This window comes from Tribolium castaneum, chromosome 8, assembly GCF_031307605.1.
Source record: "Tribolium castaneum strain GA2 chromosome 8, icTriCast1.1, whole genome shotgun sequence".
Taxonomy (NCBI): Eukaryota; Metazoa; Arthropoda; class Insecta; order Coleoptera; family Tenebrionidae; genus Tribolium; species Tribolium castaneum.
Window position 1 is genome coordinate 16,921,413 of NC_087401.1, and position 26,725 is coordinate 16,948,137.

The 26,725-nt window shown below is 37.2% G+C and overlaps 7 protein-coding genes across 12 annotated transcripts; 3 read left to right on the forward strand and 4 right to left on the reverse strand.

Annotated features, from left to right (window-relative positions):
- Positions 1-49: 49 nt before the first annotated feature.
- dlt (discs lost) lies at positions 50-5,474 on the forward strand. Of its 3 annotated transcripts, none has more exons than XM_008196288.3 (7): positions 50-256; positions 307-1,675; positions 1,729-1,895; positions 3,741-4,644; positions 4,684-4,995; positions 5,057-5,277; positions 5,326-5,474. In XM_008196288.3, the coding sequence occupies exons 1-7, from the start codon at positions 170-172 to the stop codon at positions 5,452-5,454; spliced, it is 3,189 nt and encodes a 1,062-aa protein (XP_008194510.1). In that variant the 5' UTR covers positions 50-169; the 3' UTR covers positions 5,455-5,474. The 3 variants fall into 3 exon arrangements, with proteins under 3 accessions (XP_008194510.1, XP_008194509.1, XP_064214466.1); XM_008196287.3 differs by having other exon boundaries at positions 51-256; positions 5,039-5,277; XM_064358396.1 differs by having other exon boundaries at positions 101-252; positions 5,039-5,277.
- Positions 5,394-6,459, reverse strand: LOC100142003 (LDL receptor repeat-containing protein egg-2). Its single transcript, XM_008196289.3, has 3 exons — positions 5,807-6,459; positions 5,649-5,768; positions 5,394-5,599 (listed from the first exon to the last, which is right to left on the reverse strand). Exons 1-3 carry the CDS (start codon positions 6,438-6,440, stop codon positions 5,478-5,480), a joined length of 876 nt encoding a protein of 291 aa, XP_008194511.1. The 5' UTR covers positions 6,441-6,459; the 3' UTR covers positions 5,394-5,477.
- Positions 6,460-6,612: 153 nt separating this feature from the next.
- LOC103313308 (NFX1-type zinc finger-containing protein 1) lies at positions 6,613-9,335 on the reverse strand. Its single transcript, XM_008196290.3, has 3 exons — positions 7,485-9,335; positions 6,909-7,147; positions 6,613-6,865 (listed from the first exon to the last, which is right to left on the reverse strand). The coding sequence occupies exons 1-3, from the start codon at positions 9,261-9,263 to the stop codon at positions 6,667-6,669; spliced, it is 2,217 nt and encodes a 738-aa protein (XP_008194512.1). The 5' UTR covers positions 9,264-9,335; the 3' UTR covers positions 6,613-6,666.
- A 29-nt stretch (positions 9,336-9,364) lies between these two features.
- On the reverse strand, positions 9,365-11,961 carry LOC100142212 (uncharacterized). 2 transcript variants are annotated; one of them, XM_001814242.4, is made up of 4 exons: positions 10,727-11,961; positions 10,619-10,655; positions 9,926-10,572; positions 9,365-9,879 (listed from the first exon to the last, which is right to left on the reverse strand). In XM_001814242.4, exons 1-4 carry the CDS (start codon positions 10,823-10,825, stop codon positions 9,565-9,567), a joined length of 1,098 nt encoding a protein of 365 aa, XP_001814294.1. In that variant the 5' UTR covers positions 10,826-11,961; the 3' UTR covers positions 9,365-9,564. The 2 variants fall into 2 exon arrangements, with proteins under 2 accessions (XP_001814294.1, XP_008194506.1); XM_008196284.3 differs by having other exon boundaries at positions 10,619-10,673.
- LOC100142414 (zinc finger protein 239) lies at positions 10,861-12,051 on the forward strand. Its single transcript, XM_008196285.3, has 3 exons — positions 10,861-11,055; positions 11,099-11,940; positions 12,000-12,051. Exons 1-3 carry the CDS (start codon positions 10,861-10,863, stop codon positions 12,049-12,051), a joined length of 1,089 nt encoding a protein of 362 aa, XP_008194507.2.
- Positions 12,052-12,100: 49 nt separating this feature from the next.
- Positions 12,101-15,926, forward strand: Lac (Lachesin). 2 transcript variants are annotated; one of them, XM_001814781.4, is made up of 6 exons: positions 12,101-12,250; positions 12,417-12,634; positions 12,768-12,948; positions 14,706-15,209; positions 15,266-15,380; positions 15,466-15,926. In XM_001814781.4, the coding sequence occupies exons 1-6, from the start codon at positions 12,196-12,198 to the stop codon at positions 15,485-15,487; spliced, it is 1,095 nt and encodes a 364-aa protein (XP_001814833.1). In that variant the 5' UTR covers positions 12,101-12,195; the 3' UTR covers positions 15,488-15,926. The 2 variants fall into 2 exon arrangements, with proteins under 2 accessions (XP_001814833.1, XP_064214482.1); XM_064358412.1 differs by lacking the exon at positions 15,266-15,380.
- Positions 15,265-26,555, reverse strand: psidin (phagocyte signaling impaired). 2 transcript variants are annotated; one of them, XM_064358398.1, is made up of 11 exons: positions 25,776-26,555; positions 25,502-25,726; positions 24,959-25,451; positions 22,648-22,832; positions 22,339-22,595; positions 21,944-22,283; positions 19,218-19,387; positions 18,956-19,170; positions 18,384-18,906; positions 17,864-18,330; positions 15,265-17,804 (listed from the first exon to the last, which is right to left on the reverse strand). In XM_064358398.1, the coding sequence occupies exons 1-10, from the start codon at positions 25,840-25,842 to the stop codon at positions 17,989-17,991; spliced, it is 2,817 nt and encodes a 938-aa protein (XP_064214468.1). In that variant the 5' UTR covers positions 25,843-26,555; the 3' UTR covers positions 15,265-17,804; positions 17,864-17,988. The 2 variants fall into 2 exon arrangements, with proteins under 2 accessions (XP_064214468.1, XP_001814215.1); XM_001814163.4 differs by having other exon boundaries at positions 15,265-17,819.
- Positions 26,556-26,725: the final 170 nt, after the last annotated feature.

Consider the following 26,725-nt stretch of genomic DNA (forward strand, 5'->3'; position numbering starts at 1 on the left):
TCATAAGTTAGAAAAATATTTTTTTTACCTAGTGACATCTAGGTAACAGGCGCAGAAGTACAATTTTACAGTAATCTGTCGCCACAAAAACTGTTTATTGTTCGCGCATGCGCAGTTGCGAAACCCGCGCAATGTTAGCACAACTTCCAAACGAAATTAAGCAAAAACCATGGCTGAAAGCCTCCTAAATCAAGCACTAGCCCCCGACTTCGCTCCCGAGCCCTTCATCCAGTGGCTCACGAGCCCGGAATTGCAGGTCAGTACCGACCAACCTAACCCCACTTTACTGACAATAACAACAAACAGGGGGCCCAAAGCACCGCCTACTCCTGCTCCCGCACCGATTTCATCACTTTCTTCCTCAACTACGTGCACGAGGAGATCGGTAGCGCGATCAGCGAGCGCAAGCCGGAGCCCCTCGACACCAGCAAAAGTAGCACCGAGCTGGGCCCCCATGACTTGAACACGAGTGTCTGTAACAGCACCCCGAAAGGGGGCTCCGACTCGAGCGTCCTGAGCTACATGAGCCCCATTTCGCCCATCTGTTTGGGCGATTTTTTCGTCAACAAGCGTGCGCCCCCTCGTAAAACGAAAAAGCGAATCAAACCAACGAATTTAACGCTGAATAGTTCAAGCTTCCACAAGTCGGACAATAGTTTTAATTTTACTAGCGAGAGTGAGGAGTTTCCAAGTGGGCGCTCGTTCCTGCTAGAGGAGCGCCTGAAAGTTGACTTTCGGAGCCCCAAGACTGTTATACCGGGGGGCGAAGTCCTGCCAGAGCTGGGCCTGGTGACCAATCGCCCCCAAATCGACCGAATTGTCCAACTTTACTCGCTTTTAATCGCCGATAATTGCGTCCTAAACCTCACACGCGAAATATATTTTCTCATCACGTTGCTTTTGAAAAAACAATTTTACAACAATGACTGGGGCATTAACGTGTTAAGTGACACAATCACCGGTTTTTTGTTCAATTCAATTCACAACGTAGTGTATTTTGCCAGCAAATCGCTCGAGAATCTAGTAGGCGTTTTGCGAAATTTTGACAATTCAACGGTTCGGTTACTAACCGAAAACAAGCGACTGCGCGAATTCGCGCCAACTCTGATCGCACAATTGGAACAGACCGTGAAACCTGACCGGGTGTTAATTTCGCTTGAAAATTTGCAAAATAATATTTGTTTTAATTCGGACACCGATAACCGTAATAATTTTCCGAACGACTTGTCGTTTCACGCGTTTAAAAAGCAGCGCGATTTGTTTTACGATATTTTGCGCGTGTGGGAGCAGCACCATCTAGCGCCCGGTTTTAGTTACACGGTGAGTCTTGGCGGGAAAATTAAAACGCTTTTGAGTTTGTCGCTGGAGCCGACGAATTTTGTGCATTTCGCGCGGTTATTCAAAGGTCAATTGTTGACGTGTCGCGTTTGCGACGACTTGATTATTACGAGTTTGGACGTTGATGCGCAAAAATTGAACAAATTGAAGAATCGCTGCGTGACGAAGGAGTCAAATCAGGGGCTGAATTCGTTGCCGAAGTTTAGCGAGAGTGAGGAGTTTTTTCGGGATTTTATCGTGGTTGGGGCGAATTTTGCGTTTAATAGGCATCTGGCCGATGCGTTTGTTGAGGAGATTGTCGAGTTGAATGAGAGTTATTTTGGGAATGCTGAGGAAGGTGAGTTTGGGTGATTTTTTTTTGTGTGATTTTTTTGTGGTTTTATTTAATAGATGAGAATAGTGTGGATTTGGTGACGAAAAAATCGTACTTTTCGTGTGTTAAGTCGTTGCGGATTTTGGCCAAGTTTTTGGGGTTTGTTGAGTCTTTGCCGTATAAAAGTGAGTGTGGGAATTATTCAGAGCAATTGTTGACCACACATTTGAAGATACGGAAGCAGGTGAGTCAAAAATTGTCATTAAGTCAATAATTACCCTATTTTTGCTTTTTTTGGCACTTTTTTTTTAAATTGCCAAATTTTATGGTCAGATGACGGGAAAAATCGTCATTTTTTTTTAATTATCACTGCTTTTTTGCGTTAAAAATTATCAAACCAGATCCTAAACATGCATTTAAGCACAAAATGCAAGATTTTCGCACATTTTCAGAATCATATTGAGCATTTGGTGTTTATTTTTTAACTGTTTGGGCGTTTTTCGAAAAAAATGAGTCAAAAAATTATTAATTTGCGTCGAAAATGATGTTGGTTTGCGCTTTTTTCGACAGCTTTTTGGCTTAAAACACGAAATTTTCTTAGAAATAATTAAAAATCAGGCTGAATTTTTGACATTTTTGAATTCTAAAGTACGTTTTTTGACAAAAAAGTTATTTTTTGCGAAATTTTATCAGATTGAAGGATTATTTCTGACTTCTAAGCATTTTTTTTGTAAAAAATTTACTCAAAAATTATCAAATCAGGTCAAGCGTTTTAGCACATTTTTCTAAGGTTTACGCACATTTTTTCAAATATACGTCTAGCGAAAGGATATTTTTTTATTATTTTGCTTGTTTTCGAAAAAAATTAGTCAAAACTTTGTGAAATTTTGTCGAAAATGGTGTTATTTTTGCAGTTTTCTGGCTTGAAATGCAACTATTTTGCGAAATTTCCTTTAATTTTTTTCTATTTTTTTCAACTATGAAGCAGGTTTTTTGACCAACAAACTGTTTTTATCGAAAATTTACTAAGTTGAAGCATTATTTTTGTCTTTCTGAACGTTTATTTTAATCAGAAACGCATTTATTTCGTAAACTAAATAAAATAAATACAATAAATAAAATAAATAAAATAAATAAAATAAATAAAATAAATAAAATAAATAAAATAAATAAAATAAATAAAATAAATAAAATAAATAAAATAAATAAAATAAATAAAATACATAAAATACATAAATAAATAAATAAATAAATAAATAAAACAAATAAATAAATAAAATAAATAAATAAAAAAACTGAAAAGGGCTCAAATAATTTGTAAACCAGATTAAAAATGATGTTATTTTTTATTTTTAATCGTTGTTTGTGTGTTTTTTTTTTGTAAAAAATAAATAAATTAATTTAGGTCGTGAAAGGTATTATGTAGTATCTTTTTTTAGCTAGAAATTCACTTGCTTGTGGAAACCAAAAAATTATAAAATCACTCAATTAACGAAGAATAACTGTCTTTATTTTTATCTTTATCTTTTTTTGGCCTTTTAATAGGTTTTTTATTCAGAAAACACAATTATTTCGTAAAATTTCGTCAAAAATTATTCGAAAAATGGTCAGTGTATGAACGTGTTTTTAAACTAAACAAACGTGTTTTACGAGATTTTCAGCCCGAAATGGATTTTTTTTCAAAAAAAAACGCTAAATTTTATATCAGGTATTCATTATAAAAAAACTCGCAGCATGCCGTGACATTTTTACGTATGTCGTTGGACAATTTTTATTATTGTATTTTTGGTTGCCTACTAAACCAGCTCACGAGAATACATAACCTACGTTTGATAGAGTGTTCAAAGTTCTTATAAATAATAAATAAATATTTTTTTATGCAAATCTGTTATTTTTTTAATTGTCAAAAAGTAATCAATCACAAACATACAAAACAAAAGTTCAAAGCACTCTGGAATTTTTTTAAATGATCATTTTTTGGGCCAAAAACTCACTTATTTTTCGAAATTTTATCAAAACCTAGTCGAAGTAAGGGTAGTTTCTCAGCTAGAAACTCATAATTTTGGCTGAAAACTTGAATTTTTTGCAGATTTGTCCAACTTTCGACGTCAAAACACTTCTTGAAAACTCAATACGTCGCAAATCTGTCATTTTATGCGTCCCTTGGCTCATTAAATACCTCTCAATGCTTGATACAGTCACCTTAAAACTCCCCTACTACACCCAAATCCAGAACACTCTTTACTGGATTTATCGTAACTTCAACTGGGGTCCTTCCCCCAACATATACCTCATCAAATTCTGTCTTGGTTGGTTGTTTGAACTACCGCACATACCCGACAACAACGCCCTCTATTTCACAACGGAAGAAACAACACAAAATAGTACAGAATCGCCAAAAACTTCCTACATCGATCAATTGGAAATCGTCGATCAGGACATTTTATATTTCTGTTGTCCGTATTTAAACGAAATCAAGAAGCTCCTGACCACGACAACAACCAATCAAATGATCACAATTAAACACATAACCCCGGTTACCGCGCAACAATCGCCGGACGAAATCGCCCGAAAAAAACTCGAACAACAACTCGAGGAGGCTTTTTTCAATGGACAACCGATTTCGTTGCGTAAAAGTGTCGAATTTGTGAGCGAACGCGTGGCTTCGACTTGTGTTAAATACGTGTGTAGTGTTCTAGTGCCTGAATTTAAAAAAAAATCACTCGAAACTTTCAAATCAATGATCAGTACAATCGATGATGAAACTGTTTTAAAACAAAAAGCCAATCAGTTCGCCACCGATTGCTTAAACGAACTGCAAGTCGCTTGTGAGCGTGAAATTAAAAAAATCACACAAAATAAAATCCGCAATGGAATTGAATCGTTACTTGCGATGGACGTTTTGCCACAAACGCGCGACGTTTGTGTGGGAATCACCGAAAAAATGTGTCTCGAAAGAGTGCGGCAGTGGCTAGAGGCACACGTCACGTCTGGTGTGTTTCATTAAAACAGTTGGCAACACGTAGTTTTAGTTATTTTCAGTAAGGATTTCAACGACGAGGTGCAAAAATTGACCAATCAGGAGACGAAACGAACGAAACCACTGTTTGTGCTGCCGCCTGGCGGCTCGAAGCGGCAACACAATGACAGGACGATCAGTGGGGCCCATTTAGTTACAAAATTTCAGTCACTAACTATTGATATAATCGAGGGTAAAAACGTCCATAATCAATTGATAAGTTTATTGGACGCCACCAGTGATAGTATCAATGAACGTGGTGACTTCAACCAGTGTGTGGTGGCAACACTGTGCACCCAAATACTGGACGTTGTGATTTTACTACGTGAGTTGGTAGTAACTGGGGGAAAAATTAATTTTGCTTGCAGTTGGCAGTGGTGTTTTAGATGGCGTCCTGTCAAAGTCATGTGACATTTGGCGGTTGTATTACCGCGATGATTTGTTTAAATCGTTGCTATCGCCACGAAATGTCATCATTTTGGGGCGATCCAAAGCCGCCTGGGACGCTTTCGCGCAGTTTTGCGCCCTTTTACTCAAACAAAAGTTACTAACTTGTGATAGTTTCGAGGCACAGTGTACGGGGATTTTTCGGACGGATTGGGATCAGGTTGGTAGTACGCACCGCCAACTTAGTTATTAGTCAGTTGTTTGGCAGGTGACCCTGAAGGTTATTAGCGATTTTTTCAAACGTTTCCACACGTTGTATCGTGAGCAAGGCGGAAGTGTGTCAGATTTTACGTTTTTATTGGACTTTTTCTCCGATTATTGTGAAGATTTGGTTTAATAAAACACAATTTTAAGAGAGTTTTATTTGAGTTGGCACCCCTGTGGCTCATCTGAGCGGTCCAAACAGTGGAAAGTCCCGTCGCAGAAATTTTCTTTCATTATACAATCGCCGTTAAGGCATGGGATGGTTCCATTGGGACAATCTAACAGGAAAAATTTAATAAAAAAATAAAAATAAAATTTTTTTGTTACCATTTTGGCACCCGATTTCGTCACTTTTGTCCCAACAGTCGACCAAACCGTTGCATTTTTTCGCAATTGGTAGACATGACGTGGCGTTACCGCACTGAAAATGCGTCCCCAAATCACAAACTACGAATTGCCAACCTTACCAACCAAAAAACACTTACCACACTTAATTTCGTCCGTTTTGTCGCGACAATGAATAAAACCATCGCAACGTTTGGTCAAATTTACGCACATGTTGCCACAATTGAACGTATCCTGGGGACATTTGAGTGTGTTGGTAACATTGGAACATTGGTAAATTCGGTGTTGAGCGTCCAACAGTTGGCAAAATTGCGTATCAACCGAGCAAAAACCCCCGCACCCGGTCGGGTCTTTGTCATCCACCGGTTGGCAACACTTGGGTGTTTCCCCTTCCGTTAGTTTCAAACAAATCTCACTTGACGTGCAGTTGTGACAAAATGTGAAATTCCCCAGATTCAAATTCTTGGTGTAGTTAAGCGTCAAAGTAGGCGTTTGATTTTTGACAAAACTCGCCTGCTTGACGAAAAACAGCGCGAAAACAACTGCCACAAGCACACAAATCGACACTGCGACAACGAGGCGCCACTGGAGTTTGGCGCGGCCGCCTTGGATTTCGTTAATTTTCAGAATCCAGCGTTGGCGGAAGCAATTTTTTTCGATTTTGACGTGACTGTTGTTGACACAATTGTCGAAAATTTCGCGCGAAATTGTCGGTATCTCGCCATTGTAGTAGTGGATTTTGGTGAGTTGTACCGTGTTCGGGTGCAAAATCATCGCAACTGACGCATTTTAACAACCCCACCTGGCGTTTCCCCCTTTTAAAGGTTAATTACAGCGGGGCCATGTTTGTATCGAGGCGGCGTGGCGTGGAAACATATGTTGCTTGATCAATTTTCCGAACGTTATATCGCGTCACAGGAGGCTGGGTCTAAAGTTATGGCACTGCGACTGTCATTATATTTTATTTTCGTATTAAAATACTGTATCACAATACATTAAGTTAGGTAAAAAAATTCTCAACAATAAAGTGCACAAAGCTCCGAATTAAATTCCTCACAATTCTTGTAAAAGAAAACGATTCACTTTCACCCAATTGTGAGTTAGCACCAAAGTCCCTAGGCCTCACATAACCATCAGTCCGTGGCTTAGACCAAAGGTCAGGTTCACCAATTTCGTATTTTTTGACAACAGGAGTCGACCTTTAAAGTAAAATAGTAAAAAACACCAACTTTTTTCACATACCTCGTAACACATTTCCGTTCACATTTATGTTTCAAATAACTGGTGTGACACAAAAGTACGCAATTATGGCCACAAGCCATAATTTCGCAACATTTCAAATGACAACCGCCATTTTGGACATTTTGGAAGTCGTCAATTGTTTCGACTTGTGTGACAGTCTTATGTTTTTGACACACTAACGCGATTTTGCGCCCAATGGCGCCCTGTTTTGCTAGACATCTTTTCACACCGTTCCAAATCTACAAATATATACAGGGTCACCAAAAAATATACATTCACTTAAATATTATAAAAACTACTCATCGAAACTTATTGAAATTTGGTGTATGTTTCAGGTGCTTATCAAATTTTTATCGCCATTTCTTCTGAAGGTACAAGGCTAACTTGATTTTTTTTTAATAACAAGAAGGGTCAAGTTTAATATTTTTAAATAACACTTTTGGCTAATATACAAACTAACAGTATTTTTAAAGCTAATCCAAAATAATTTTTTTTTGTCTTTAATAAAAATAAAGATGGGTCCCTGCATGCATGCATCGAAAGAGTAGTTTTAAGGTTGGTAGGAGCGCAACTAACTTGGGACTTCCCCGCCAGCAAGGCCATCTTGCCCATGATATAAAACCCGCTCCTGGCGCGTGATAACGCCACACAAATGCGATTTTCCGCCTTAAGGAAGCCAATGTGTGAGCTACGAACCAGTGACAACAAAACAATCTCAGCTTCCTGTCCTTGAAACCCGTCCAAGGTCGATACTTTAACCCCCTCCAGACACGTCTGACTCTTAACCAACTTTTCAATTTCAAGCATTTGTCCCAAATACGTTGCCAAAATAACAATATCACTCGATTTATGGCCGTTTAAAATCAAATAACGCGCCAAAAATACCAAAAAACGCGCCTCATGCGTATTTTTCTTCGTTGTCAAACTAGAGGTTTCTTCCCCCTGGTTGTGATCAACGAAAAACACGTTTTTATGCATTCCGGGAATCCCCGGCCGGTTTAAAACCGATTCGTGGTCTTTCAAAAACGGGTAAATTCTGACTCGGAGCAGATCGGCGATTTCCGGCCGCATCCGATGTTGAATATCAAGTTGGTAGCACTGTATGTGGTTCAAAACCATGCGTTCGAATAAACTCACACCTAAATGGTAATTTTTGCCGATATTATTGTCAGCAGTGAGCGGTTGGAGTTGTTGGTGGTCGCCCAACAAAATCAAGTGTTGACATTTACTAGTCAGTGCTGCCACCACATGCGCTTCGAGCACTTCCGCCGCCTCCTCGACCACAACAATCGGTGATTGTAACTCCTCCAAAAACTCCGCCCTCCAGCGTGACGCCACACTCGTTGTCATGCCAACAACCAATGATTGTTGCATCGCTGGGAGAAACTCCACCCACTTGCGCCGTTTTTCCCCCGCCCCCGTTATTAAATTAAACTGTTTCAATTTCTCGCTCTTTGATTGGCCCCCGGCTCGGATTAGTCTCGAAGTGCAGGGGATTAGGCCTTCGAGGAACTGGTCAAGGGCGTCGTTCTTGTGCGAAATGACCAACATGGGGCTGTTTTTGTGCCACAAGTGGGCGTTTTGTAGCAAAGTGGTGGCGATTTTCACCCCCAGGTGCGTTTTGCCAGTGCCTGGGGGGCCCTGGATCACGACGAATTCGCGCGTTAGGGCCGCCGTGAAGGCCTGCATTTGGGCGCGGTTTAGCGAGCGCCCCCATCTCTCGGGGGCGAAGCCCGAGAGGTATGGAGGGGTGCGCGCCGAGGTGTCGCAGTGGACGATGTAGCGCTCCATGGGGAAGTTTGTGACAGGGGTGGCCTTCAAGGCGGTTAGAACGTTAAAATAGGGGTCGAAGTATTGGCTACATTCGGCCATTGTGTAGCTTTGGGACAGGTTTAGGTCACTAGGGCACACATCGATCAACTCAATGATAATCTGGGGCGGTTCTGTTGAACGTTGGACGACTTTTGCTTGAAACATTTGGTCGAAATTGTTCTTTGTGAAGATGAGGAGTGAGCCATTCATGAATTTTTTCGAGTCGTCCTCTTGTACGTTTATATCGATTTTGAGGCACTCTTCGCTACGTCGGGTCCTGTCTTTGTAAATGCGCACATTTTCGTAAATGTCAAGCACTTTTGTGGACTCTTTTGCCCGATAACTCTCGATGCCTTCGCGCAAATTTGCGATAAAGTCTTCGCGTAAAAGACGGAACTGGACGTCCAAGTAGTGCCCCACATTGTGGAATTTTCCACGAATTATGTTCTTGTCAACGGGGTTGCGTTTGCCCAGAATTTCCTCACACGTCGGATAAATGCTCACGTCGCGAAAATTGTGCCAAAAGTCGTTATTTAAAACCATCTTTTTAATAAAACAAGCGAAACTGAGGTTATGTAAGCACAACTGTCACTGGGAGTGTATAATTGGTTGTCTAGTCAGTAGGGGTGCAAGAATAAAACACGTTTTGGCGATAAACTCACAATAGAAATTTTATTAACAACATTAAGCTTAACATAATTAATTCAGACTTTGAACGCTTCAAAGAACACACCTGAAATATTGCAATAGGAACGCTTCAAATTAATTCTCACACTGAGGTGTATCCTAACAATTGCACAAATGAAAACTGATTCCGCAAAAATAAAATACTCAAAAAACTCGCTCAAAAATGGAAATTGAACGAATCCTTCTTGTTGCCATCGAAATCGAACAAATGCCCGGTCGTTGGCCCGTTGTAGCACTCGCTACTTGTAAACTTAAACGTAAAAGATTCCTCCGGATCGTCCAGATTCAAATTCTCCATGAAACAAATGTTAGGCTTAAATTCTTCAGTCAATGTGGAACAGCCTGCTTGCGGCTCGAAAATATCACGTTTGCGTTTCAACGACGTACAGCGAGACATTGACGAGACGACTTTTTTCGGACGCGAAGTCAAGCTCAAAAAATGGTTCTCAAGCTCGTACGAATCAAAGGCGCCCTGGGAAAAACAATTAAACACCACAGCCAACTAGACAACAACCCACCTTATCGTCTGGCTCTTGTTCGTCATCAAACGTTGCCGTGGAAACCTCCATCATGTACCTCTTGTCAATGTCAATCTCTTGTCGGTTGTGAAACCGCGACAAGTCGACATTAATTTTTTTGTTCATTTCGTAGACAACTTTCCCATCGTTTCGTTTCTCAATAACGGCAGGTTTGAGCGTGTTTTCGTCCGCCTTGGCCCTGTTGTAGTTGAGTTTGCGGTTGGGGGGCGTCTGGAACACCCAACTGGACGGGGGCACGTAGGAGAATTTCATCGGGAAATTCTCCTTCTCCTCCTCGCTGTAAACCCGTTTCCTGTTCAGCGACATGTTCCGCCCCACTTGCCCCGTTAGAACGCCGTTAATCAACTCAATTTCCTCCTCAATCCGCTTTCTGTAATCCCTCAAATCGGGCAGTTCTACCGCCCCCACTTGTGCCACCAAACGGGCCCCAAAATCGTCATCCAAATCGGAGTTTTTCCGCGCAAATTTGCTCTTAATCTCGCGAAAAAGGCTCTGATCCGAGTCCAGCACCAGCTTATTGAAATAACCCGACACGGAGACCGGCTGGTTACTTTTCTTGGACAGTCGCCACGAACGCCGCAACTTGGGGGGCTTCACGGGGGCGCAATCCTCATGCTCCGGCGAGGCTAAAAGTGCGTTTAGACCGCGCGTTGCACACACGTATGCACTTACACGACTTTATCCCTTGCGAGAGAAACCCCGGCAAAAGCTGTGAAAATACAACCAACCACAAAAACCGTTACGATTTGACTTGGAGGCGCCAAAACTCAAACTACTCACTGTCAAGCGGTCGGCGCCAATGCGCGATTTCTTGGCACGGGGCGAATTCTCGGACGTGTAGCGACAACCTGGGGGCTTCCCAGCGCGGCTTAAACGCATTTTTGCGCACAAAAAACCAAAAACACAAATTTGCAATGACAGATAACGATGACACAAAGAAGCTGCGCGCGCAGTGTCAACACCGACTTGATTTGAAAAAAATGGGGCCTGGGGGGCCCCCGGTCTGCCGGCTGTGCTTGAGACACGGCGCCCTCGACTCGCTTTTCGCCCCGCATAAGAAAACCACGGTTGAATATGCGGCAATGTTGGGGTTTTGCACCTCGGTTCAGGTACCTAACCTCACTTTAGACAACCGGCAATTTATTTTTTTAGGCCGAAGTGGACGACGGTTTGCCTGGAAAAATATGCCAAAAATGTGCAAAATCACTCGTCGCACTTTACAAATTCAAAAAAATCGTCATTGAGAGTGACAATAAGCTGCGCAACAACCTACCCTCACATAATGAAAATGGGGGGCAGGACGTAGCTAAGGGCCCCAAAGCCAAAAAAACGCACCAATGCGACATGTGCGGGCTGTTTCTGAGCTGTCGCAGTAACCTGGTGCAACACATGAAGTTGCACACGGGGGAAAAACCCTTCAAGTGCGACAGTTGCGAGAAAAAATTTGCCCGTGTCGAGCATCTTAAAATCCACAAGAGGGTGCATACGGGAGAGCGCCCCCACCAGTGCACAATTTGCGCCAAGCGTTTTATCCAAAACGCCTCACTTAACGCCCATTTACGGACACACAGCGGCGAGCGCCCGTACATGTGCTCCGTTTGTGGCAAATCCTTCAGCCAGTCGAACAGCCTCACCTACCACATGCGCACCCACACCGGGGAAACCCCCTACAAGTGCAAAGTGTGCGACAAGGGCTTCGCCCACTCCGGCAATTTGAACATTCACATGCGTTTCCATAACAACATACGACCGTTTGAGTGCGAACTGTGCCGAATGAAGTTCGTGACAAGCTCGCACTTGTCGGTGCACATGAAACGCCACTTGGGGGAAAAACCGCACAAGTGCAAAGTGTGCAACAAGGGGTTCGTGCGCAGCGAGCATTTGAAAGACCACTTGGTCATACATTCGGGGGAACGACCGCACGTCTGCACGGTGTGTCTCAAGGGCTACACGCAGAGCAGCCACTTGAGCCGCCACATGAAAACGCACAAACTGTAATTGTTATTAAATAAATGATTAACAAGCGAATGACTAATTTAATCGTTACGCCCAGCTCATGGGCGTACGTCACCCCCTTTAAATTTTTCGGGGTCTCGGGCCCCTAAACTCAAGCAAACCGTTCAATTTCCCGGTAATTTCACAATACCGGTTGAGTTTGGGGCAGTTTCAGTCAAGTTTTGGCGAAATTTGGCCCAAAACTTGGTAAATGGGCGCGCCGCCACTGACTTTGAGCAGGTGTGGTGACCAAGATGGCGTCGGTGCAAACAACAGTTTTGTTAGTTTTAGGTGTTTTTATAGAAATTTGTGAGTATAATTATTTAAAAGCGGTGTTATCACACTACTGATAACGCGGCGCAGCTCAAACTTTTGATAAAAACCACAAATAATCGATTTTTGATTAGATAAAACCGTAAACAAGTGACGCCCGCTTGTGTTTACTTGATTCAGGTGAAATTGTGCTATTTTCCAGGTTTGGCACAAAGGTCCCCCACGATATCGTACATAACTCAAACTCAGATTAAGGATATTGGGGGCACAGTGGAATTATCATGTTCGGTTCAATACACGAACGATTATCCAGTGATCTGGATGAAGATCGATCCCAGGTCGAACGCCAACAGTTTGCCCATTTCCACCGGAAGTACGCTAATTCTGCACGAATCCCGATATTCGCTGCGTTATGACGAGGTATTATTGCATAAATAATGCCAATAAAAACGTTTGTTTTTATGGAAATGTCAAATTGTCGTTAGGTTGCCACCACTGGCAAATGACGGTTTTTTTATTCAGTTTTTGAAAAAAATCAAAAATTTAATTTCAGGCGAGTTCGACTTATACGCTACAAATTAAAGACATTCAAGAAACCGACGCTGGTTTCTACCATTGTCAAATCATAATTTCGCCAAGTAATAGGGTCTCAGCTGAGGTGGAATTACAAGTACGGCGCCCCCCTTTCATTTCCGACAATTCGACGCGATCGGTTGTCGTATCAGAGGGACAAGGTAACGGTTATTAATTTTTGTAATGTAGGTACCACGCACTAGAGATTTGGTGGTTGTTAGGTTGGCAGAACAAAAAATACACGCTGATTCTTCTATAGCTTACATTAAAAACTTTTCAACTTTTACCCTTTACAATAAGTGAATACCTTTTTGCATTTGACAATAAATGGTTTGAAAGGTCTTCTGAAATTTTCACGTTTGTCAATTGTCAATTTGCAAGGCTGCTATGATTTTTTTAAAAGTTATGAACAAAAGAACATCGATTTTTAAGGAGACTTTTATCAACATCTCCGATATTTTACATAATACATTAAGTTATAATAGACCATAATTAAATATTATTGTTATACTGCTTATTCGTTAATAAACCAGCTAATTTTAAATTTTGCTCAAAAAAGCTGAATCTCTTTAAATAGACTGAAAAAAAAAACATGTCTATTTTGCTCTGATATGACGGAATTTTTCAAAATACGTAAGTTTCTCACTCGAAAAAGAGCAAAAAACGTGAAAACGACAAAATTTTAGTGAAAGTTCGCTAAAAAAAAAGAACTAAGTTCTTTTAAATAAATGAAAAATGTCAGTTTTGATTAAATTTGGCTATTTTTTAATAGAATTTTGCAAAATATTAAGTTTTTCGTTCAAAAACGAAACAAACAAAGAAAAAGAGCATTGAATTCAGCGGCTTTTTTTCTGTATTATACCAACTTTTAACGAGATCTGACACTTTAAATTTTTTTGCAAAAAATTAAAATAGGCAATTTCTCTATAATGGAAAATTTTATTCAATAAAAAAATTCATAACTCAAAAACTAAAAGTCGTAGAGCAATGCAGTTTGTTCCATTGGATTCAGCGGCTTATTTTCTGTATTATACCGACATTTAACGAGATCTAAAGTTATAACATTTTTTGCAAAAAATTAAGATAGGTATTTCTTATAGTGGAAAATTTTATTCAATAAAAAAATTCATAACTCGAAAACTAAAAGTCGTAGAGCAATGCGGTTTGTTCCATTGAATTCAGCGGTTCATTTTCTGTATTATACCAACTTTTCACGAAATTTAAAATTTTCATTTTTTTTGCTCAAATTTCCTGAGTAACCTTCAAAAAGGTGAAAAAAAAATTTATTTTAAACTTTCTTCAGTAAATTTTTATGGACTTCTACATGTCTTAACAACCCACAAAAATTGTTTAAAGTCCACAAAAGTCCATATGTTCGATTTTTTGATGTTTGATTTTTTCAATTTTCGTCGCAGTTTTTGTCGATTTTGGGTACCCGGAACTTTTGTCGAGCAATAGCTCCGGAACTATTAGAGATAACCCCATGAAGTGTATTATCGTTGGAAAGCTCTTTAAATTATCTATTTTTTTCAAAAAAAATTATTGTTCTCCGACTAATAGTTTTCGAGCAAATTGGAGAAAAATGCAAAAATTGGTAAAATTTTAAAAAATTCATAACTAAAAAACTATTCGGAATTTGGCAATTTTCTCGGTGCCAATCGATTCCCCGGATCATTTTGCATAGGCATGAATCAAAATAGTTCCACTTTTTCAAATAGTTTAGCCGTAAATGAGAAAATAAAAAAAATTAACAAAAAAAAGACAGTGACAAATAAGTACCTTGGGTAAATTTTACTCAACTTGAGAGCGTAAATTCAAATATGCAAAAAAATAAATAAAAAAAATTAAACATCTACTTAATTGAAAGTTAAAAAATTTCTAATTAGTCCCTAAATTTTTTTTATTAAAAATTTCTCAGCCGTCCAGATGGAGTGCTACGCCGGGGGTTACCCGCCGCCGAGAATCTCATGGCGTCGTGAAAACAACGCCATTTTGCCCACTGGTGGCTCCATCTACCGTGGCAACGTGATGAAAATCAAACAAATAAAAAAAGAAGATCGTGGCACATATTATTGCGTCGCTGAGAATGGCGTTGGCCGAGGGACGAAACGTAACATTGCCGTCGAAGTGGAATTTGCGCCGGTTGTGACCGTGCCTCGGCCACGCCTCGGTCAAGCCCTCCAATACGACATGGATTTGGAGTGTCACGTGGAGGCGTATCCCCCGCCTGCTTTGACCTGGGTCAAGGACGAAGTCGCATTATCCAATAACCAACATTACAGTATTTCGCATTTCGCAACAGCGGACGAATTCACCGACACGACTTTACGTGTGATAACGATTGAGAAACGCCAGTATGGGCAGTATATTTGTAAAGCGTCGAACAAATTGGGCTCGGCAGAGGGCGTGGTCGAGTTGTTTGGTGAGTGGGCGGAGTTTTGTTTGCGCATGCTTGGTAGCTATAGCAACTCCTTGTAGAGTCCATCATTCCTGTGTGTCCTCCTGCTTGCGGTCAGGCAAGGTATGGTGATGCGGCCACATTGTCGACAAGTACCGCAGCTATATGTTTGACGTTACTGTTCGTCTTGTTTCGGTAAGTTTCGTTGCATCGTGTTGTTGTTGTGGCGCAACGCGATTGGTTGGTGGTTGCGCGCGTTCTGATTGGTTGTTTCTTGCAGAGATTTCCACGCCCAACATTAATTATCCAGGCCTTGTGTGGTTGAATACGAGTCCAAGGCCAACTTGCAACGCCGTCTTAATTACGATTACAATTCTCACAACGACTCTGTTGCATTTCTTTTGTTTGTTTTAGTGAGTTTTATTAGAAAGGACCAAAAAACAGTGACAGCAATATTTAATCGATAGTGTTAAGGTTTTTTACACGACTTTTTGATACAGTTAATTCCATTTTTTATGTATATTTTTGACACGCTCTGTATATTTTTTGAAATTCTTTTACAAGATATTGTAAATGATTTATTTTTTTAATTTAATTTTTTTTATAGCACGGTTGTGCGTAGTCTAAGGCCTAATTGTTTCTTGCTAGCAACAGCTCTAGTCAACAAATGACAGCTGTTTTTGGCAACAACGTCAAATTTTATTTGTCCAATTCGTCCATTAAATTAATTTTTTTGTCAAAGTTGTTTCTTTAAAGAATTTTTTTTAATTTCCCGCAAAAAAACTCCAATAAACCGATTAAAAACCGTTATTTTTTTAAAAGGATATCTAACTTGATTTGAGTTAAATACCTTTAAACAAACAAAAAACATCAGTTTGTTACATTCTTTAATTTCTAATGCAAATTAGGTAAGTTTCACTCGCAAAAATAAGATAAATATAACGAAAAAGAACAAAATAAACATTAAAAACTTCGAAGATTTTATGGTTTAAGTGAAATTTCGCTCAAAAAATGAGATAGAAACCAGTAAATAGTTGAAAAAACGTCTATTTTAATCAATTTTTGATGGAATTTTGCAAATTAAATAAGTTTTTCACTAAAAAACAAGACAAGATATAACGAAAAAGAGCAAAAATAGTGAAAATAACGAAACTTTTGACTTGATTAGACACTTTTACGATTTTTTTAATGAAATTACGCTCAATTTTTTTTAAATAGACTAAAAAAACGTCTAATTTTGCTCTAACATGGTAATTTTTTGACGGAATTTTTCAAAATAAATAAGTTTCTCGCTCAAAAAACAGCGAAAAAGAGCAAAAAAAAACCGTCAAATGATGAAATTTTTGACATTTTTTTGACACGTTTTAATGAAAAGAAGAGTTAAATTGCTTTAAATAAACAAAAAAAAACAGTTTTTTAAATTCTCTTAATTTTTAATACAAATAAGGTAAGTTTCATTCGCAAAAACAAGATAAATATCACAAAAAAGAACAAAATAAACATCAAAAACTTCGAAAATTTTATGGTTTTAAAGAAATTTCGCTCAAAAAATGAGGTAGAAACCAGTAAATAGTTGAAAAAAACGTCTATTTTGATCAATTTTTGATGGAATTTTGCAAATTAAATAAGTTTCTCACTCAAAAACAAGACAAGATATAACAAAAAAAGAACAAAAACTGCCAAAATAACGAAATTTTTGACTTATTAGATAATTTTGCGACTTTTTTTAATGAAATTTCGCTCACAAAAGAGCTCTTTAAATAGACTAAAAAAAACCTATATTTTTGACAGAATTTTTCAAAATTAGTAAGTTTCTCGCTCAAAAAACAGCGAAAAAGAGCAAAAAATGTGAAAACGACGAAATTTTGTCATAATTGGGTAATTTTTCGACGTGTTTTAGCGAAAGTTCGCCAAAAAAAATAGAATTAAATTCCTTTAAATTTGGTCATTTTTGAATGAAATTTGCAAAATAAGTAAGTTTTTCGTTGAAAAATGAAACAAACAAAAACAAAAAAAAACGGCAAATAACATTTTTTACATAATTACATTTTTTTGACATGTTTTAATGAAAAGAAGAGTTAAATTCCTTTAAACAAACAAAAAAGATTGAAAAAAAAAAAAGAAATTAGGTAGTTTCATTCGCAAAAACAAGGTACATATAAAAAAACAGCAAAATAAACATTAAAAACTTCCACAAATAAGGTAAAATAGTCGAAAAAACGTCTATTTTGATCAATTTTTGATGGAATTTTGCAAATTAAATAAGTTTTTTGATGAAAAACAAGCCCAAAAATATAAGAAAACGAACACAGAACGATGTTTTGTATTGAAATTTCGCTCAAAAAAAGCAAATAAATTACTTAAAAAAAACAATTTTTTAAAAGGAGCAAAACTTTGTCAAAATAACGAAATTTTTGAACAATTCGTAAACTTTTCAACGCGTTTTAATCAAAAAGAGCGAATTTTTAGTAAAATAATCGTCCGAATTTTGCAAAATAACGACAATCAATAAAAAAAGGCAAATATTGCACTCACGTGCAGTCTGTTTTCTAACGGAAGTGCGTCCAAAAATTCAGATAAAAATACGTCCAACTTCCCGACTCACGAACTATCTACTCTCTTCGTTTCCAACAGCTAGAAAATCATTTATTTCTGAAAATTTCCAGCCAAAAACTCACCATTTTTCGCAAAAACCAAGGAATAAAACAATTAAAAAAAAAGATCTAGTGACGTGTTGTGGGTGTTTCGTAGAAACCATTTTATTCAACCAATCTGATACACGTGTCACTCTTGCAATGGCACCTTACTGTATACTACTCAACATTTTAATCTTATTTTTCAAAACACACTGTATCTCTCGAACGGCCAACACGTAACTGTTTACTATATTCTCGCACACATTGTGTCCGTCATTGCTCAAATTCACCGACTCCAGCATCAGCGCCAGATCACTCGAAACACTAAACTGCGCCCAAGTTTGCAAAACCTCATTCAAGGCGTTAATGTGCGTTTTGAAACTATTTGCCAGCCGAACCACGGTTTCCTTCCACGACGACGCTTCGCTCACTTTTTTCTTGCCTTTTTTACTCGGCGGCTTCACCAAATCATTGCACAACAAACAAATGAGCGACGAAACGGACAAAACCTAAAACACAATAAACAACCACGAAAAAAAAAAAACAAAACACAAAAACAAACCTCGACTGCATTCACAACATATTCCATCGTTTCCCGCCGATAAATCAAATCAGCCGAGTTCTTCCCCCGATTTTCAATCATATCGACCATGGCCTTGACCCCACTTTCAATTTTTTCCACTAAATCATCTTCTTTGGAACAACCCTCGGACACAACGGCCAATAAAAGGCGCAACATTCGCCCCACGATGTCAAAATGGGGCGTGGCCAAGGCCACGTGAAGGCGCGAGGGGAGGGGCAAAGTGACCAGGTGTTGACACAAAGGGGCGTGGTTTCGATTTTTGGTGCTTAGCTCCTCCCAATCGGCCAAAATCGTAGCCAATTGGTCCATGTATTTGGTTCGGACGCCGTCTGATGATTTGACAATGTCCACGGCTGCTGATAACGCCCACAGCAGTGACGTACGTAATTTAAGGAAAATTTTATTTTGCTTGAAAAATGTGCGAATTTCTTCGTATTCTTCAGGCGGGCCTTTGATACGTTCAGGGTCCCAACTGATATAAACGCTAAGATCGTGATTGTCTCTGGAATTTGATTGTTATTTGGGCCACGCCCATGGGTGTGGTCACGCACCGTAACGCCTCCCAGTCGATTTTATCGTCTTTTGGTGATATGTCGATGTTGTACAGGGTGTCTAATGTTGTACATTCAACTAAACTCAATACTATTCGATCGATTGCAACTGTTGTATAGTGCATGCTGTTGTTCAGTCGTTCCCTAAAATCCATAAATTCGTCCAGTTTTATGAACGAACCGTATTTATACGAAAATGTTATATGATCCGAACTCTAGAAATACAATTGTAGAAAAAATAACGTATAAGATTCAAACTCACATCTTTGTAATTCGACGAGAAGAATTTTAACGTAACGTCAAACAAATTCGAACACAGCGAATACAAACCGGTGGTTGCTAATCTAGCACAATGTATAAAACCTAACGAATCTAATTGTAAATGTTTCGTGTCTAAACTACTGTACATGTTTTGGGCACCGAGACAACCGCCTAAAAATCATTTAAAAAAATTACAGTTTATGACACGAGCCGGAGGCGAGTGTCGTATAAGGTATACAGGGTGGTACAACATCTCCCGTAGCTTAGTTTAATTAGGTTTTATAATTTTGGCATAATTAGGTAAAAAAATCAATGAAAAAAAGCAAAAAACGCATATTTTCATGTAATTTAGTAATTTTTTAAACAGAAAATCGTCAAAATAACGAAATTTTTTACTGGATTAAATACTTTTTCGACTTATTTTAAATAAAGTTTCGCTCAAAAAAGAGCTAAATCTCTTTAAAAAAACCTGTATTTTGCTCTAATATGGTAATTTTTTGACGGAATTTTTCAAAATCAGTAAGTTTCTCGCTCAAAAAAACAGCGAAAAAGAGCAAAAAATTTTGAAATGACGAAATTTTGTCATAATTAGATAATTTTTTGACGTGTTTTAGTGAAAGTTCGTTCATAAAAAAAGAGCTAAATCCCTTTAAAAGTACTAGAAATGTCAGTTTTGATCTAATTTGATAATTTTTTTATGAAATTTTGCAAAATAAGTAAGTTTTTCGCTCAAAAACGAAACAAACACAACGAAACAGAGACAATTTTCATGTAATTTTGTCATTTTCTGAACAGAATTTCGCAAATTAAATAAGTTTTTCTCTCAAGATTAAGATAAGATATAAAGAAAAAGAGCAAAAATCGTCAAAATAATGACATTTTTGACTTGATGAGACACTTTTTCGACTTTTTAAATGAAATTTCGCTCATAAATAAGGTAAATCTTTTAAAACAGACTGAAAAAAACGTCTATTTTGCTCTAATATGGTAATTTTTTGACGAAATTTTTCAAAATAAGTAAGTTTCTTGCTCAAAAAACAGCGAAAAAAAGCAAAAAACGTGGAAACGACGAAATTTTGTCATAATTAGATAATTTTTCGACATGTTTTAGTGAAAATTCGTTCGTAAAAGAAGAACTAAATACCTTTAAATACATTAAAAATGTCAGTTTTGATATAATTTGGTCGTTTTTTAAAGAAATCTTGTAATTTTGATGTAATTTCGTCATTTTGTGAAAAAAATTTCGCAAATTAAATAAGTTTTCACTCAAAAACAAGACAAAATACAACGAAAAAGAACAAAAATCGTCAAAATAACAAAATTTTTGACATGATTAGACAATTTTGCGACTTTATAAATAAAATTTCGCTCAAAAAAGAGCTAAATCTCTGAAAAAAAAGTCTATTTTGCTCTAATATGGTAATTTTTTGGCGGAATTTTTCAAAATCAGTAAGTTTCTCGCTCAAAAAAACAGCGAAAAAGAGCAAAAAACTTAGAAACGACGAAATTTTATCATAATTAGATAATTTTTCGACGTGTTTTAGTGAAAGTTTGCTCGTAAAAAAAACTAAATCCCTTTAAAAGCATTAAAAATGTTAAGTTTTGATCTAATTTGGCCATTTTTTTAATAAAATTTTGCAAAATAAGTAAGTTTTTCGATCAAAAACGAAACAAACATAACGAAAAAGAGTCAAATTTCATGTAGTTTTGTCATTTTTTGAACAGAATTTCGCAAAATTAAATAAGTTTCTCACTCAAAAACAAGACAAAATACAACAAAAAAGAGCAAAAATCGTCAAAATAACAAAATTTTTGACTTGATTAGACACTTTTTCGACTTTTTTTTTAATAAAATTTCGCTCAAAAAAAGAGCTAAATCTCTTTAAATAGACTAAAAAAACGTCTATTTTGCTCTAATATGGTATTTTTTTGACGGAATTTTTCAAAATAAGTAAATTTGTCGCTCAAAAAACAGCAAAAAATGTGGAATCGACGAAATTTTGGCATAATTAGATGATTTTTCGACGTGTTTTAGTGAAAGTTCGCTCGTAAAAAAAATCTAAACCCTGTTAAATACATTAAAAAATGTCAGTTTTAATATAATTTGGTCATTTTTTAAAGAAATTTTGCAATTTTCATGTAATTTCTTCGTTTTTGGAAAAGAATTTCGCAAATTAAATAAGTTTTTCTCTCAAGATTAAGACAAGATATAAAGAAAAAGAGCAAAAATCGAGGTGTTTAATAAAATTTCCCTCAAAAAAAAAACAAATAAATCCTTTTAAATACATTAAAAACGTCACAAATGATACAAATATAACGAAAAAGAACAAAATAACAAAAGAAGCTAAAAAAAATAAAAGCAGGCCATTAAAAAAATATTATTGTGACGTCATACTTTTTTGGGACACTCTGTATAATCAAAAATATTGTCCTGAAATGTGTGCTACAGTCTACAAAATATAAAAACTCCAACTTTAATAATTAATAACTGAGCTACGGACGGAAGCTGTAGGCCAGCCTGTACATACAGGGTGTTTCACATAACTTTACGTTCGCACCCAAATATACAAAATACTAGATATAAAAAATACACTTTTAATTATTTAATTTCAGGAAACCCAATTTCTCAAAATTTCTAATCAAGTTTGTATTGGAATATGTATTGTTGGTGGCATAAAATTATGCGAAACTGCCTGTATTTGACAAGTACAACGAAACAAAACATACCCACTGTATGATACAGCCGCACACACAACAACTTTGCGTGAAAATTACTCGGACTATTCTTGAGCATATTTTCTAATAAGACAAGAGCGGCAACAATCGGTTCGGATTTTTTCTCACTTTGTGATAAATCGTACAAAACGTGCGCCGCTAAAAGTGCATACGGGTCAGAAGGCCCTAAATCAGTCGACAGTAAATTAGTGCCGTAAGTTTGGTAACCGTGCTCGTAATGTAGCGAAAATGCAGTAACTAAAGCTTTCAAATGATCAGAAGTTAGATTACGATGTGCTCCACATAAACGTGACAATTGGAGGGCACATAGATGGCGTTGCATTTGTTGTTCCTTGAAAAAACCAACAATATTGCCAACTTAATTACCACTTTGTTATTTTTTTTACCGACTGAGGCACACTTGTTGAACTGATCCCAACATCCTTGATTAAACGTGCCGATAATTCGGCCTTTTTTTCACAATCTAGTAAATCTAAATAATGGCGTAAATCGGAAACACAGCACGGTTTGTGTCCGAATTTACGAAAATACTCAATAAATAATTCGATTGTTTCGCCGAGAACATCGCTCGAGTCAACGTTACATTTTACGAGACGCGAACAAAGCTCAAAGCGGGCTAAGTAGGGCCCCCTTAATAAAAAACCTGTAATTTTTTTAATTAAAAAAAAAAAAATAATTGACAAGGGGGCTGGTACCATTATCGGCCCCATTTTCAACAATCCGACAAATAAATTCGTGACACTTTTCCGGGGTGTCATCTACCGTTTCTAAATCGTTATCAGAGGCCCCATTATCATGATTGTTACTTTCGTAAGGTTTGGCCTCCATTAGGGCAAACACCGAGTTGATGTATTCCTTCCAAATATCCCACCTGTCTACACTGAAAATAGTGTCAGGTCAAGTGAGCCCCAATTTCGCAATTCGGTGAAGATAACAAGTGTGCAAATTTTTTTTTTTTAAAAAAACCTTTCACCAGTCACCAACTTTTTTTGTTATTAATTGATTATTATTCAATACTTTACCTGAATACGATGTTTTTTTTGTAGCGAGAGTAAAAAAAAGAAAAAAGAAGAAGGTTTTAAACAAAATCTTACAAAAATAATGCGTTTTTAATTTAGAAACACTCGAGACCTTCTTTAATAAATTGGTCTATTTTTGGAAAATTTCGTGATAATTCCGTTTCTGGGCTAAAAACATGATAACTGACTGCGTTTTTAGCTCAGAGAGGTTCTATTTAATAATTTGGTGACGAAATATTGCCAAATAATTAAGTTTTTGGTTGAAAAATGTGCAAAATGTTCAGAAAATTAAAAAATAATGCCATTTTTGAGATAATTCAGTGATTTTTCGGACCTGTTTTTGGTGAAATGTCACCAAAAAAATGAGTTTTTAGCTCAAATAGAACAATTTTTTAATTAATTTGGTAAATTTTCAGCGTAGGTTTGACAAAATAATTGCATTTCTTGCTGAAAAACGGACAAAATACTTCGTAAAAGACACTAAAACAAAGATAATTTCGCCGAAAAACGAAATTTTTAGCTCAAAGTAAGCAAAACTTACACCATTTTGTAGTCTAGTAAGTTTTCTTTATAAAATACCAGCCTTTTCGATTGAAAAACACGCTTAGATTCTTTAAAAATGTGTTTATTTTTTGCAAAATCTCACAAAAAGTCTGAGTTTTTAGCTCAGAAATGCTAGAGAAAGATAAAAAATAATAACTTGGTAATTTTTCACTTATTTCCGAAAAAAATGCAGGGAATAATTCCGTTTATTTCACAAGAAAACACTCAAAAAAGACAAAAATACAGTCACTTTCAACAAAGTTTTTAGCTCAGGGCGCTCTTATACATCATTTTTTCTATAACTAGGTGACAAAATATTACTTAATAACTGTGTTTCGAATTTTTTGGTTTGCTGACGGAAATAATTTCGTTTCTTGTAGAAAACTGTTTGAAAAAAAGCCAAATTTGTCCAAAATTTGGCAAAATCTCACACAAACAAAAAGAATTTTCAGATCCAAAAAGGCAAAAATCAAGCATTTCTCTTAAGAAAGTGAACATTTTTAACATTCTTGACTAAATCTAGGACTTTTTCGGTCCAGTTTCCGCAAAAAATATGCTTCCACATGCGAAAAAGTAAAAAATAAACACTGATTTTTAAATAATTCGGTCGAAATTTTGCGTTTCATGCTCTAAAATTCACGCCAAAGAACTAAATTTTTAGCTCAGAAATGCTAAAGAAAGAAAAAATAATAACTTGGTAATTTTTCACTTATTTCCGAAACAATTGCAAGAAATAATTCCGTTTATTTCACAAGAAAACACTCAAAAAAGACAAAAATACAGTCACTTTCAACAAAGTTTTTAGCTCAGGGCGCTCTTATACATCATTTTTTCTATAACTAGGTGACAAAATATTACTAAATATTTGTGTTTCGAAGTTTTTGGTTTGCTGACGAAAATAATTTCGTTTCTTGTGAAAAAATGTTCGAAAAAAAAACAGATTTGTTCAAAATTTGCCAAAATCTCACACAAAAAAAAATTTTCAGATCCAAAAAAGGCAAAAATCAAGCATTTCTCTCAAGAACGCTAACATTTTTGACATTTTTGACAAAATCTAGGACTTTTTCGGTCCAGTTTCAGTAAAAAAAGAAGCTTCCACACGCAAAAAAGTCAAAAATAATTTTTAAATAATTTGTTGATTTTTTAGACAACATTTTGCGTAAACACTTTAAAAATGCAAAAAATTTTTCATTTCTGAACTAATTTAATGATTTATCGAACAGGTTTTATTAAAATGTCGCAACCAATCTGAGTTTTTAGCTCGAGAAACGTAAAAAATCACGTTTTTTTCAGCTTATTTTAATTAGTATTTCGTAAAATCAATTTCAAAAACGTATTAAAATAACAAACAATAATCATATTATTGTAGCACTGGCAAGTTGATTTTTTAAAATTATGTTTTTTTGCCTTGCTGTCTTCACCGGATCACTTGCCCCCAACTTACCTCTCAATCAAGATCCCCTTACACAACAAATTAACATCATCCCAGCACTTGAGGGGCACCAAATACTTCAGCTTATTATGGGGCTGATTACTACAAGCCAGCTTGGTACCGAGAGGCCCATCCAAAATAACCAAAACCTCCTCAAACTTGCCCTGCAGCTCCAAAACCATAACATACAGTTGAACTTCCTGTTCCGCATCAAGTTTCCCATCGACAATCAACTTTTCCATCATACGTTCGGCCAGACTCAGCAATAAACTGCGTTTTTTCGCATCGTTCTTGCCCTCGCCACGCGTGGCTTGTAAAATAATACTCATAACAGCCCAGCAATAGTACGGCGTTTTGGGCTTGTGCTTGTACAGCGTCATTGCCGTTTTCTGTTGCGATTTAAAATCGAAAACACGCGCATAAGACATAAATAAATGCGTGTAAAGCTCCTCATTTGCCGGCTCCAACTTGACCGCAGTCTCGTACAATTTACAAATTTTTTCAACTAAAAAAAACCAAAGTCGGTAAAGTAGGTTTCTGTAACACGGAACTAACGTTGTTGCAACTCTCTGTAGCACAGAGTCATGGCTTGGAGCGTGGCGTCGTCCGTGGGGCTGTCGGCAGTCAGGGCCTCCAGGATGGCCAGGGCTTCGCCCTCCTTGCCCATCCGGTGCAGCGTCAGGGCTTTGAGCGCTTTCGCGCACAGCAAATTCGGCGTCTTTTTCAGCACTTTCTCGCACTCCTGGAGCGCTTTTTTGTTGTTGCCGATGTCCAGCCAATCTACAACGGAGCTCACGACTTGCCGAAGGCGCACTAAGGGGGCACCTACCGTAAATGGGGCGCAATCTCCGTTCGGCTACTGAGTTGTCCTGCACGTGTTGGACCTTCGAAGTCATTTCGCTTCCTAACCTAGCTTGTGACTCGTGTTTGCAAAATACGCTACTTGAGACAACTCTTGTGCTGTTTTACCCCAAACACACGTGTAAATCGAACGAAAATAATTTTTTTTCTTCAAGAATTGAGCTAATCTTCAAACCGCCATGATTGATTTATTTGTCGGCTTCTGTCAATTGTCAATTGTCAAAATGTGGGCGCTAAATTTGAACAAACCGGATGTTCCTTGACATTTTGGGAAAAAAACAGCCACCGGAAGTGGTATTTTATTACGGATTTTTCGAGGCGCAAGGTCAAGGCGTCCCGGAAGTGCGGTAACATCCGTGTTGGAGGCATAATTTACGAAGAGTTAAAAAATAATAAATGCGCGACCATTGCTGTTATTACATAATTGTCTGATTGTATGAAAATTAGAGCCTGTGGTGGGATTTCCTGTAAGATAATCACACTGATTTATTGTTACGTGGAAAAACGTAACGTTTTCGAATGGAAAAATTCGTCAGTTGATTGGAACAAGATCATAAATTATTGGAAATGTTAGGAGGATTTTGATGGAGACTCGTGTACCATAAATTAATAAATAAGTTGTTGGTTTTGCGAACGACTTTGAGTCGTTATCAGATGGTACAAACAAAGAAACAAAACAATTCTGCAATTTTAGTGATTAAATTAATCGTCTGATAATTGCTTTTGTACGAGAAACACACTTAAAGGTGAATAATTTCACTGCAACTTGTACGTAATTAGTTAGTGTGTGATTTAACGCAAAGATTAATTAATACATAAAAGTACATTTCTCTCATGGCAAACACACTCATTTCAAAATAGCTTAACAAGTAAACAAATTAATATTTTATTTAAGTTTTGATTTTGGAAAACTTTTTT